Genomic DNA, 12,578 nt, shown 5'->3' on the forward strand with positions numbered 1-12,578 from the left:
AATAGTAAGCAAAATGGTTATAAGGACTTATTTTAAGATAAGTTTTTAGAGAAGTTCAATAGGATTTCCTTTCTTCGAGGATGTGTTTTAAAATAGTTGGTGGATTCTTGAATTACATTTCAGATTTCATCATGTATGTAACAGTAATAAAAGTAAAATTGTTCCTAGGGTTGCATGTTTTTAGACCAGCACGATTCAAACCAAATTTTAGAAGACTACTGTAAAGGCCGTGACAATATTCTTGGCCACTTCCCCTCTAAGTTATTGACATTAATTACAAGGTCCTCAAGACATATTCTACAACACTTTTGTGGAATATTCGTGAGATCCTCTCATGACATTTCGGTTACATTTCTGGTTGCATCATGCAATTTACATAAACAAAATCCCAAATTTGTGTTTGTAGAATGTTCTGGAACATTTGAAATGGATCCCATTATCAATTTTTGAAATAGTTTTTCGCTTTCACGTTCCGTTGAACTGTGGCAAGCCAAGTCCTCAATACACTTTGTTAGTAAAATGGTCTATTTTGCTATGGCCATGACGTCCGAAATTGATACCCAGCTGGTATTCTAAACGCAATTCTTTTTGCAAGCTTCCTAAAAACTCTCGTAGAAGCAAGCTGTTTTGATAACTTTCCAAGGCTTGTTACTTGGAAATACTTTAAATTCCGCTTTAATTCTGAAAAATATTTTTGCCTGATTTCAGTAGAAGTTCGTGACAGGTTTCAGAACGAGACAATTTAAGGAATTTTGATGAGTTTCTCATCGGATTTATAACAACCTTTTTGCAAGTTTTTTTTTGGCAAGATTCTTGAGTTCTACGTACAAATATAGAATCCTCAACAAAAAGGCGTCTAACTCGTAAGGAAAACGATAATCAAGTGAAACTTACTACGGTGTACGAGAGGTGTCTCTTAAGAGCAAGTTTTTACGAAAACTTTAGGAGAAGGCGTTGGTAAGCCGTTTCTCGAATGAAGGGCCAAAACTGTAAGTCGAAGCTTTTTTGACAGCTTTCCAGATATTTTCATGGTACCTTTCCGGAAGCTTCCCTGAGAGCTCTCCAAAAGCTTTTGATCTGACAGATTTTCAGAGGCTACTCTGAGAGCTTTTAAGAAGCTGCTCTGAGAGCTTCTCAGAACAACTCTAAGAGCTTTCCAGAAGTTCGCAGATATTTCTCTGGCAAGAAACCAGGAACTTATCAGAGAGCTTCCTAGAAGCATCTGTGAGCTTCCCACAAGCTTCTGATACGGGCTTCCTTGGGATCTCCTCAAAAGTTTTTCAGAAGCTTCTCTGGGAATTCCGAAGAATTTTGATATGTAAGCTCTCCTTTTTCTTTTTTCGAAGCTTTTTAGACGCTTCTGTGAGAGCTTCTCATAAGCTTTTGTGTGGACTTTGCTAATGCTTTTGAGAGAGCTCGCTAAAAAAATATTTGATATAGTCTTCCAGAAGATTCTCAGGGCCTTTCGATGATCTTCAAAACAGTATTTATAAATGTGTTGTTAAAATTTTCTTGAAAAATCCCAGAAGCTTTTCAGAAAGTTTGTCTGGAAGCTTTCCAGAAGAGTTTCGAGAGCTTCTCAGAAGCTGATGTGTCAGCTTTTGAGAGATTGCTCTGAGAGCTTTTCCGAACTGCTCTAGGTGCTTCCGAGAAACATATTCAAGAACTTTTCAGGAGCAGCAGCTAGCAGCTTCGAAGGTACTTCCCTGGCAACTTTTTGGAAGCTACTCTGAGACCTTTCTAAAAGCTGCTGTGAACTTCTAAAATGCTGCTCTGAGAGCTTTTCAGAAGCTTACTTGAAAGCTTCTCAAAAGGTTTGCAGAGGCCTACTTGAAAGCTTCTTAAAAACTTTGCAGAAGCTGTTCTGGGAGCTCCGCAAGAATTTTGCTCTCAGAGCTCTCTTTTTGCTTATTTTCTCCCATACAGGCTTTCTAGAAGCTTCCCAATAGCTTTTGTGGGAACTTTACTTACGCTTCAGAAGCTTCTCTTAGAGCTTTTCAGACGTTCTTAGAGCTTCCAAAATTTCTCTGTTCCGATTTCTTCCCGCCGGCCTTAGTTAATTTCTCACGTCTCATCGGATTATCAATTTGTCTTTATTCGTAATTATTTCAACGGATCTTTGTGATCTAATTGAAAATTAAAGCCCGATTCTTGGTGAATTTTGTTCGAATTCATGTCAAAATCTAAAGCACATCTTTGACAGGTGCTTCGTAAATTTGTCACTAGATTCAAGGCAAATCCCGAGTATGATCATAGACAGATATTGACGAGATCGCTGAAAAATTTCTCCTTATTGGAATTTTCATTAGCTCCATCATTCATCAAAAGATCTCACAGAACTTTTCAAAATGGTCTATCCAGCAGAACAAGCTTGTTGTTGTTAACTTTTTCTTCCTGTACTTACTAAGTCATCTAGGCATTTTTATTGCTAAGAGTTTTAGTAGAGAATTAGAGAAGTAGAGAAAAGTCCTAATCATAAGATGTCTTGTTGACATCAGCGATCAATAATCTATGAGCTACCCAATTTTTTTTAGAGAATGGTTTTTGAAATATTTGGCGGATGCTATCTTAGGTTTTATCGTAATTTTTATGATTGTCTTGCTATTTAAAATCTAATCTATGAAACCGTTGCGAACTAGAATTTCCTGAATAATCCTCATAATCCTTACTAGCGATTCTAGCCAGATTTCTGACGAAAAAATTGAAAGACTGCTGGCAATGTTGATTCTCGGACACTTCCTTACGCAGTTATTAGTAAATTTCGTATAATATCAATAACATTTCCGGAAAATATAATGAAGTTCAATCGTTGATTAATCAAGAAATACGTAAGAAGGATATCGATTTGACCTATTTTTACCAAGATCGATTTGAATCATCACGAATCTTCGATTATTTTTAAGAATTTCGCAGAGAATCTAAGAAAATTATCTTACCTTTCAAGTAAAAATGACAATTTCATTATAGCCATGACTTGGTTTTAGAATTTTCTTGAACCGCAACTGTGGTTCAAGGGACCGTCGAGGTAGCCAGGAAACCAACTTTTGCTATGGTTCCATAATTTGATATCGAAATAGGTACGAAATATCGAGTTATGGAGAGTAAACTATATCAGTTTTTTCTGTTTGGTATTATGAAGGGTCTTAGTTGACTAATAACTGATACTAATACTCCGTTTGTTTAGTAGGCTCAAGCGCCGTCAGGCATAACGGAGCCGAATTAATTTGATTGCTTCTATGATACTCACTTTGCAAACCAGCTCTCCTCGATGTCGTAGATCTCGGCCAAGTCCTGCTGGACCCGTAGCTGCTGCAGTCGGGACTCGTCCACGTCCAGCCGGCCATCGCCGACGTGTCGAAAACCTTCCGGTAGTAACATATTGCCTTCACGCGTTATTCTTATCTTATTTTTTTAAATTGACTGACACTGACGCAAATCACTTGGCAGGTTTTGGACTATTTTCCTTGCTAATAAAATCTTATCTATTTTTCTTCTTACAAAAAAATTGGCACTTATTGGTTTCACACTCCCAATTGCTGCACTCTCACTCGAAGATGACGACTTGTGAACGGTTTGGCGACCTTCTACTGAGGTTAAAACCCGGGGGTTGGTTTATTTCGATAATAATTCTACACACAACACTCCAAGCAGGCGGCTGACGGCTGCTAGATGCTCGTTGTCACGGAGACTCTTATGTTAATTTCCAAGGCAAGCTTCAATGTAAACACACTCGCTGCCGTTGTCGTCGCAGTAGGCTACTTCGCTCAAACTTGCACCACGGAGGGGAAAACATTTGACAAAAAACACGGTGTTTGTAAAATTCCTCCTCTTACACTGAATTAAATTTCGCGCGGTTCGGGTTCAAAAATGTTCTTGCAGATTTTCGATCGCGCAAATTTTCCGTTTTTATAAATCGAAAACAATCCCAACTTCGTGATTGCCTTATGTTTCTTGTTATTTGCCACTGATGTGATGCTGTTGCTGTATCTTGTTTCCCCCTTGCAACACTCACACAAATTTGCTTTCGAGTTTCTTTTGCCTCAGCTGCTGCTGCTGCGTTTTCTGGTCGCGTGTAGTTTGCCTTTTTTCTAAGCCCCTTTCTATGGGTATTTGTGCAAACACGAACACATACGGGCAAAAGTGCTACCTACTACTTTACCCAAGGGAATACGCGGCAGACTGTTGCTGTTTTGTGACTGCAAAATTTAACACCTTTTGTCTCCCGGACCACACCAACCGAAAAGGCTTATCTTGTTTGTTTCGACACTGATTAAAATCAGTGCGCCAGATAAATCCCGAAGAAAAAAGTCGCAATCTACACCGATAAGTGATTACCGCGATCGCAGTAGACCGGATGTTGGCAGAGACTACTCGATCGTGTCTCGCTCTTCCTTTCTTCTTCCAGTGCCTACTGTTGCTTTTACGGGTTTCTTCAGTATGCGGTGCTCTTATTGCTGAATTTCTGTTTGTTGCACCACACCAGAGGGCCTTTCACATTCACAAAACCCTTTCACAGACAAACGTACGCAAACACTCACACCAGCAAACGGAAAACTCTTCCAGATTTGACGGACTGTCTGTTGGCTTTTCCCGTCACTGGTCTCCACCACAAGCTCACAGAAGGATTCCTGACCAGGGAGAGGCAGATCCTTTTTCACCGAGGACCGAACCTTGACAAGGGACAACTCTCACTCTCCCGGAACCCTGATTACGAGGATAAAATTCTTAGGATTTTACGAAACAGTTTTGTAACACCACGCCCGCCCGCGAAGAATACTATTCTTTTATATCGCCAGTGGACTTCTTGAACTTCCTATTAGAATTCGCGTTGCTTCTAACTATATCATATAATGACACTTCTAGTATTCTAACTAAGAACTTGTAAAACAACGTTAGGTGTGTGTATGGTGTAATAATATTCCTATTGGTGCTGCGTGCGCGTCCAACTGCGAACAACGTTCGATTCTGACTGACTCACGAAACTCTCGGTTGGTCTTTCAGTCGGTCGTTTCTTCCGTTCATGTCTGTCAGGTCAGCTGCTCAGGCTGGAAGTGAGAGAGTAAAAATCATATGAGAGAGAATTTATGCGTTGAGACAGAGAAAAAGAGAGAGAGAGAAAATGTAAACTGTCAACGTGATGCCCTGTCGGAAAGAAACTGTCTGATGACAGCTATGGCACTTCTAGTTTCTAAAGGGGTGTGGTCAAACAATTATTAAAATAAAGATGTTTTACAAGATTTCAAGAAAATTTCTTAGGCTATCTTCAGCAGATTACAAATCGTAAGGCGAGTTACAAAAAATGAGTACCTCATCAAACGTTTTGTAACTCTCTAGAAGATGCCTCTTGGTGTAGTCCAGGCACGACTGTCGCATTGGCTTCCCAAGTAACCGCAAGCATTAAAGCATTACCGTAATTTAACTGTAATTCAGCGAACCAACCCAAGTAACCGTAGAGCTGTATATAGTCGCATTAATATCGCTTTATATACTACTAAAAAATATGGCATATAAAGTCATACTGCTTTATATGCTTCATTAAAGCAGAATTGAAGTGGAAAAAGGTGTTACTACAGTTTAAATACGGCTTCATTTTTTAACCTTATGTTAGCTATAGCTAAAGCATAATTAATGTCTGTACGGTATACAAGCTTTAGACAAAGTATATATAACGCATGCAGTAAGCCGTGGATAATGTATATTTACGGCTTCATTGCAATTTATAAATGTATATTGCTTCATTGCATCTTGAAATTCATTCAACAAAAAAATGTTTCTTAAATCCTGTTTGGTATTTGTTTTATCTTAGAGATCTTGTTTACAACTTTTTTGTCCATCTATTTTTTTTTCTTATAAGGCAGCGTCCATATATTACGTAACGCTAGAATTGGAAATTTTTGACCCCCTCCCCCCCCTCTGTAACGCTTTTTGTATGAGAAATTTTTTTTTGTGTTAGCCGTAACGCTTGAGCTTTCTCCCCCCCTCCCCATTGAGCGTTACGTAATTTGTGGATGCCGCCTAAGATATTATGATTTTGCGTTTCATGTTGGCTATTTCCCCTGTCGGGACTCGAACCTAAAGTAAATGAGAGATAATATAATGGTCGGGCGCGCCTATCCTCAGGACCACAAACGCGGCATGTCTTTGCCGGTAAAAATGTGTAATTTAAAGCTATGAGTCAGCACGACCAGACGAAGCCGCATCTGTCACTTTTTAGCTGTTCAGATTTTGTTTTGTTTTCATACACGGTTGAATTATTTGCAACCATCTCGCCAGGAACAGATTTTTTCATGAAAACATTAAGTTTTAAGCATTATTTGTGATAATCCATTTATTTCACATTCAATTGTTTCTAGATATGTCCAGTGCAACAATAAATGCGCAGCGAAAAGACGCTGCTACCCACGATCCTGACAAAATTTCTGCTGAAAGTGTGCATGCTTAAGGACCTTGGGCAGATGTGTCGTAGTCGAATAAACGTGTGTTAGAATAAGTAAGCCATGAATTATGATGTTAGAATAAGTAAGCCATGAATTCTCAATTTGAATATAAGTTTAGTTCTTATCAGCTATCGCTACGCAGCAGACGTGTTTCATTTCTATCAGGTTATGAGCCTGACACGTTGACTCCTTAGTAACGCGTATTAACGGATCAACAAGAGTGAATTTTTTTCCAAGCGCTGAGAAGAGCTGAAAATTCTGAAGATTTTTTTTAATGTCGAGAAACCAGAACGAAGGCGGTGTAAAAGGTATCGGCGATGGACAAAATGCCAATCCAGGAAGGACCGGTGGTGAATCCATTCTGAGGGTACCTGCAGTGAGTGGAATTTCGTTACCTGCGACGGAACGGCTGCGTGGGAGAGAAAATTACACCTCGTGGGCGTTTGCAACCAAGATGCTCCTGATTCGCGAAGGAACTTAGGACGCCGTAACACGGCAAGCAGAGGATCCGGCAGATGCGTTTTCCCTTCAAGCCCTCGCTACTATCTGCCTGAGCATTGAGCCAGTGAACTACAGTCTGGTTCAAAGTGCAGAAACGGCAAAGGTAGCGTGGACGAATTTGAAAAACGCCTTCCAGGACGACGGAATGACCCGGCGAATAGGGTTGCTCCGGAAGCTGGCCAGTATACGGCTGTCGGAGTGTAGTTCCGTGGAAGACTATGTAAGCCAGATGATGTCGACCAGTCACAAACTGTCAGAAGTTGGTTTCAAAGTCGACGACACGTGGTTAGCAAGTCTTCTTCTGATGGGTTTGCCGGAAATGTATGAGCCCATGATCATGGGTCTTGAGGCGTCCGGAACTCGAATCACAGCTGATGCAGTCAAGGCCAAGATTCTTCAAGATGTGAAGATGAGCAGTGCGACGAAATCCAGCTCCAGTGACGGAGCCTTCTACAGCCAACCCAATAAGGCTAGGCAGAAGGACAAAAGTGCAGTGAAATGCTTCAAATGCAAGCGATTGGGGCATTATGTGTCCGAGTGTCAGAAGCGAGAGGCCAACGACAAGAAGGAGAAGAAATCAGGAAAGCAAGCCGCTTTCAGTGTTCGTGGAGCGCCAACCGGCGTGTGCGATGAGTGGATTTTTGACTCCTGGGCGACGTCCCATATGTGCCGTAACAAGACGATTTTGAAAGGTGCCAAGGAAGTATCACAGCGCATCAACGTGGCAAAAAACGCAGAGTCCGCAGTAGTGGCAACAGGCACTGTAGTGGCGCACCTCTCGTGCAACGAGCGTAATGTAGAGTTCATATGTAGAGATAGAGAAAATGGAGAGTAGAAAGGAAAAGAGAGGAGGGAAGAGGATTTTGACTGTGACTATCAGGGTGAACGGTTGTAAGCGGGAAAAGTAAGTTGTGAAATTATATATTTAAAACGCGAATAAAACGAGTGGATTTGTTGCTATTCATCCGAAACATCTACATCTGGCGACGAGGATAATGGAAAAACTAGTAAGTACCAGCGAAAACTGCAATAGGGTCCTAAAATGTTTAAGGAAATCTTGTTTTTATTCAATAACACGAAAGAGCATGTTACTGCAATTATTTTAGCAATTTTTCCCGCTCAAATAACGACTATATCATATTTAAACTTTAATTAAAAAATTGGGTCCATAAATGAACCTTGACACTTCTGATCATGTTTGACGTTCGCTTAGTGGACAAAAACACCACAGGGGGTTTAGTTTTAACACTGGGGTTGTTCCTATCTGACATTTCGGAAGGGACACGGAAAACAAAATAGACCCAAAATTTGAATTTAAGCCAAGGGGTGTGACAAAACCCAACAAAAACAAAAAAAAAATGATTTTAGGCTTAAACAAACGAAAAACATTAAAAATTGAGTAAACATGTGTTTTTGGCCTAAACTTAAGCGTTTGGCACTAAAATTGGGCCAGGACTTTAGGACCCTATTGGAAGCATATTTTATCACATTGTTTTATAAGGCCACGCGGGTCAACTTTGACGGGGCGTAGTCCCGGACTAGAAAAAAAGAAAGAAAAATGAAGGTTAGGTTACAAAACAGGTGTCGAATCAGTTACAACTCACAAGGACTGTTTTGTATCTTGAATCTGGAATCTTGGACACGCACAAAAAGAATGAAGATTTAATATATTGTCTCTGAGGAGAATACAAGAAATGGAGTTATGGGTACAATTTTATGAAACTTTGAGGAGTTAAAGAAAAAAGTTCTGAGGAACTGCTGTTGAGATTACTATACTTAAACGATTGGTTTCGTACTCTGAGGAGATGACGTTGATTCTGAGGAACTTCTGTCGAGAAAGTTAAATCAAAGAATATAAGAAATAATTATGCTGGAGAGCAAAAGTATAACTCTGAGGAGTTTTTGAGGTTATCACTTTGAGAAGTGTGTGAGATTAGGCTCTGAGGAGTTTTGAAGGTTATAACTTTGAGAAGTATGTGAGATTAGGCTCTGAGGAGTTTCTTGTTAACTTTCTTGTGCGTGTTCCGTTAGATGAAAACATTGCGGTATATCAGAGCAGGCAGTGATATTGTCACTGTTAACTGCAATACATGTAACACCACAACGAGATAATAATTTGGTTTTTGTAAAAAAAAAAAACTAAATTGATCAAGATTATAAATTTACAGATCGACGAGTCTCGTCCGATCCCTCCATTCCGATGTGAGGAGATTGGAAAGAACCAATTGGCCAAAGAGTGGAAGTGTTGGAGATCGGCTCTCGAGATCTATTTCGAGGCTTATGACGTTTCGGACCAGAAAAAGATGAGAGCGAAGTTGCTTCATTTCGGTGGCAAGCAACTGCAACGTGTTTACGAGAATCTGCCCGACGCTGATAAGCTACCTCTGGTATCGACCAAATCGAATTGGTACGACCATGCTAGACGAATACTTCGAGCCAGGGCGCCAGTATATTCTCGAACGTTGTCGATTGCGCAAAATGCGTCAAGAAAAAAACGAACGATTCGCTCATTTTGTCTTACGCATCAGACAACAGCTCGGAGACTGCGGTTTAGAAAAGTACCCAGCTGATGTTTGCGAAGTACTAACTGAAATCTACGTAATTGACGTGATCGTAGAAGGATGTGCTTCGGAAGAGCTTCGTCGTCGAATTCTGCAGAAGGACATCACGTTGGCGGAAGTCGAAAGCATGGGTGCCATGATGGAAGGAGTGGAACAGCAGGTCAACGACTTTACATTAGAGATGGTCGGGTCTCGGGTTTTCAAACCCGAAACCCGACCCGAACCCGAACCCGACGGGTTCGGGTCGGGTTCGGGTTTGAAACTTTTTATTTTTTCGGGTTCGGGTTCGGGTCGGGTTTGAAGGTTAAAAAAATATCGGGTACGGGTCGGGTTCGGGCTTGAAAAAAATCGGGTTTTGCCGGGTTTGGGTCGGGTTTGGGGATAATTGTTCACAAAGTAACAACCGGAAAGCTTCCCTATGCATCAGAACCGATGAATTTATCATCTTTTCGAACTCGGGTTCTATTCGGGTTTTTCTTAGAAAACTTTCTCGGGTTTCGGGTCGGGTTCGGGTTTGAACAGCGAAAATTTTTCGGGTTCGGGTCGGGTCCGGGTTTGCTTTTAAATTTTTGTCTCGGGTTCGGGTCGGGTCCGGGTTTAAAGGAATAAATTAAGTCGGGTACGGGTCGGGTTCGGGTTTGAAAAATGTGAAACCCGACCATCTCTACTTTACATGTCTCAACGGTAACGAGCAGTCGAGAGAACAACAGGCAGAAAAGGTGTTCAGAGTTCAAAAGCGAGGACCCATGAAACAGCCACCAGTAGTTCCTAACCGATGGCCCAATCGTCTAATGCCTCAAAGCCGAGAAATTAAATGCTTTAACTGTGGCACGCAAGGGCACATCGCTATGTCTGTGGAATGCAAAGCTCGAAACCAAACTTGTCGCCGGTGCAAGCGTGTCGGACATTTTGAAGCTGTGTGCAGAAAACGCTTTGCACCTGCGGACGTGCCATTGCATCAGAAGACGAAGAAGGTACGTCTAGTTGAGAAAATCGATCAAAAGCCGAACGACCTCCCAAGCACCGATAGCAAACTGGACTCTAAATCGGATGCAAGCGGAAAATCTTACTACTGCTTCCATTTCGGAAACGACACCAACATTCTGGAATGCAAAATCGGTGGGGTTCTGTTAGATGTGCTCGTGGACTCAGGATCCGACGTTAATTTGATCCACTCGACGGCTTGGGAAACCTTAAAGCAACAACGAGTAGTGGTTTACGAAATGCAAAAAGGAGGCGACGAAGTTATCAAAGGGTTTGGAAGCAAAACACCATTCATTCAAAGCTAAGATCTAAATCGGAAATAAAAGTGAATGCGCCAAGTTTTTCGTCGTAAAGGAAGGTCAACGTTGTATCTTAGGTGATGCAACCGCAAAAGCTCTTGGAGTTTTGAAAATTGGTGTCGAAGTTAATCAAGTGAATAATGTTCCATTTGGCAAAATAAAGGATGTACAGGTACAAATTCACATGGATCCGACGTCCAAACCTGTATTTCAGCCGGTGCGACGTGTCCCACTTCCCTACGAGTCTGCTGTGAACCAAAAATTGCTCCTGTTTTTCACCACCGAAAAAAAAATGATTTACATCAATTTGATCGATGAACGATTCTCCTTTACTGCGATATCCAATAATCGGTAGTCAAATAATCTTACAATGTAATAAATGTACCTACCATCAGTAACCCAAGATAACAGCATAAAGAATCAAAAAAAGATTTCCATTCAGGAAGCGACACCAAGAATCCGTTAAAATTTGTAAAAATTCACCGAGTTGTTACTGACATTTCAATGCGTGCGCTCAATAAAGTTTTTTTTCGTTTTGAGGACTGTTCAGTAACAGCATATCTTGAACAGATAAATAAGTAATTATTTTTACTGACTTTCTCTTTTTACTGATGAGTTCCAGTAAATTAAAACATTTACGATACACTCAGCAATTTCAATTACTGTAGGGTAACGGTCGTATTTTGGACCTCCTAAGGAAGTGATTTTAGTTTTTTGTCCCAATTAATTAATTGCACAGCGTAACCAAGTCAAAGAACATGCCAAAATGTAGAGAAAAACTTCTCCTACGAGATAAAAATGCCCCTACGATCATGGAGGATCTAAAAAATGTCGAAAATAATTGAATTGTGAAGCACTGTTTTTCATTATTTTGGGCACACCAATACATTTTGGACCCTCAAAGTATATATTTTAGACCCCCGACATTTTTACCGTTTGGCGACAAAGTCTACGACACTGGTTGTATTATATGCTTGCTATAGTCTAACCAATCGATTGACAATGAAAAACCGGAGAAATTCTACGTTTTTAGTACATAAATTTGAAAAACGTTTTTGTTTACATTTGAAAAATTTCTGACGGCTTCAATTTCTGTGTGTAATGTGTTGTAACGGTTGCATGGATGAACCGATTAAATTTAATTATTGTCGCGCGCCCACCAAATCGGAACGCGCGTGTGGGACACGCGACGTGTGACTCGTTCCCGACATAACTGTCATAATGACATATGACAGCTTGATCAACTGCCTTTTTTTGTTTTGCTACAATTTCAAATCGACTCAGACACAAGTTGTACACAAAGTATACAGAATTATTGAAGAAATTGTGGATTAAGCTTTCAAACATTGCTCAAAATGGCAAATCTTATTATACACAACGTCCGGCATCAACACGCCAGTACCAACACAGTGTATCATGCTCTTTATGGCTATTATTTTCTTGAAATATCAGCAAGAAATTTGGCTGAGATTACCGAAAGGCCATTTCTACCATCTACGATTGGATTGGACGATACGAACGAGATGGAGTGTTCCGCAGAAAACAACGCGAACAGATATACAGAAAATTCTGCCTCGAAAAGAGAGAATGGCTCGTAAATTTCTACAGGAAGGAACCAATCCTGTTTCTCGATGAAGCTCGACAAAAATTTCAACAGCATTTTCAAATTTCAATAAGCGTTTCATCGGTTTGTACTATCCTACATGAAGCCGGGCTCAGTTGGAAAACTATTGAACGACGGGCTATACAAATACGAGACTCGGAGATAGTGAGATTCGTTCAGGAATTGCTCGCCA

The 12,578-nt window shown here is 40.6% G+C and overlaps 1 protein-coding gene across 1 annotated transcript in view; it reads right to left on the reverse strand.

Moving 5' to 3' along the window:
- Positions 1–12,578, reverse strand: part of LOC5563768 (death-associated protein kinase related) — a 470,683-nt gene that overhangs the window by 416,768 nt on the left and 41,337 nt on the right. Inside the window, exon 2 of the mRNA XM_021839425.1 lies at positions 3,248–5,045. Within this exon, the coding sequence (XP_021695117.1) occupies positions 3,248–3,378 (131 nt within the window). The 5' untranslated portion in view covers positions 3,379–5,045. The remainder of the gene's footprint in view (positions 1–3,247; positions 5,046–12,578) is intronic.

The sequence above is a fragment of the Aedes aegypti genome, chromosome 1, assembly GCF_002204515.2.
Source record: "Aedes aegypti strain LVP_AGWG chromosome 1, AaegL5.0 Primary Assembly, whole genome shotgun sequence".
NCBI classification, from domain to species: Eukaryota; Metazoa; Arthropoda; class Insecta; order Diptera; family Culicidae; genus Aedes; species Aedes aegypti.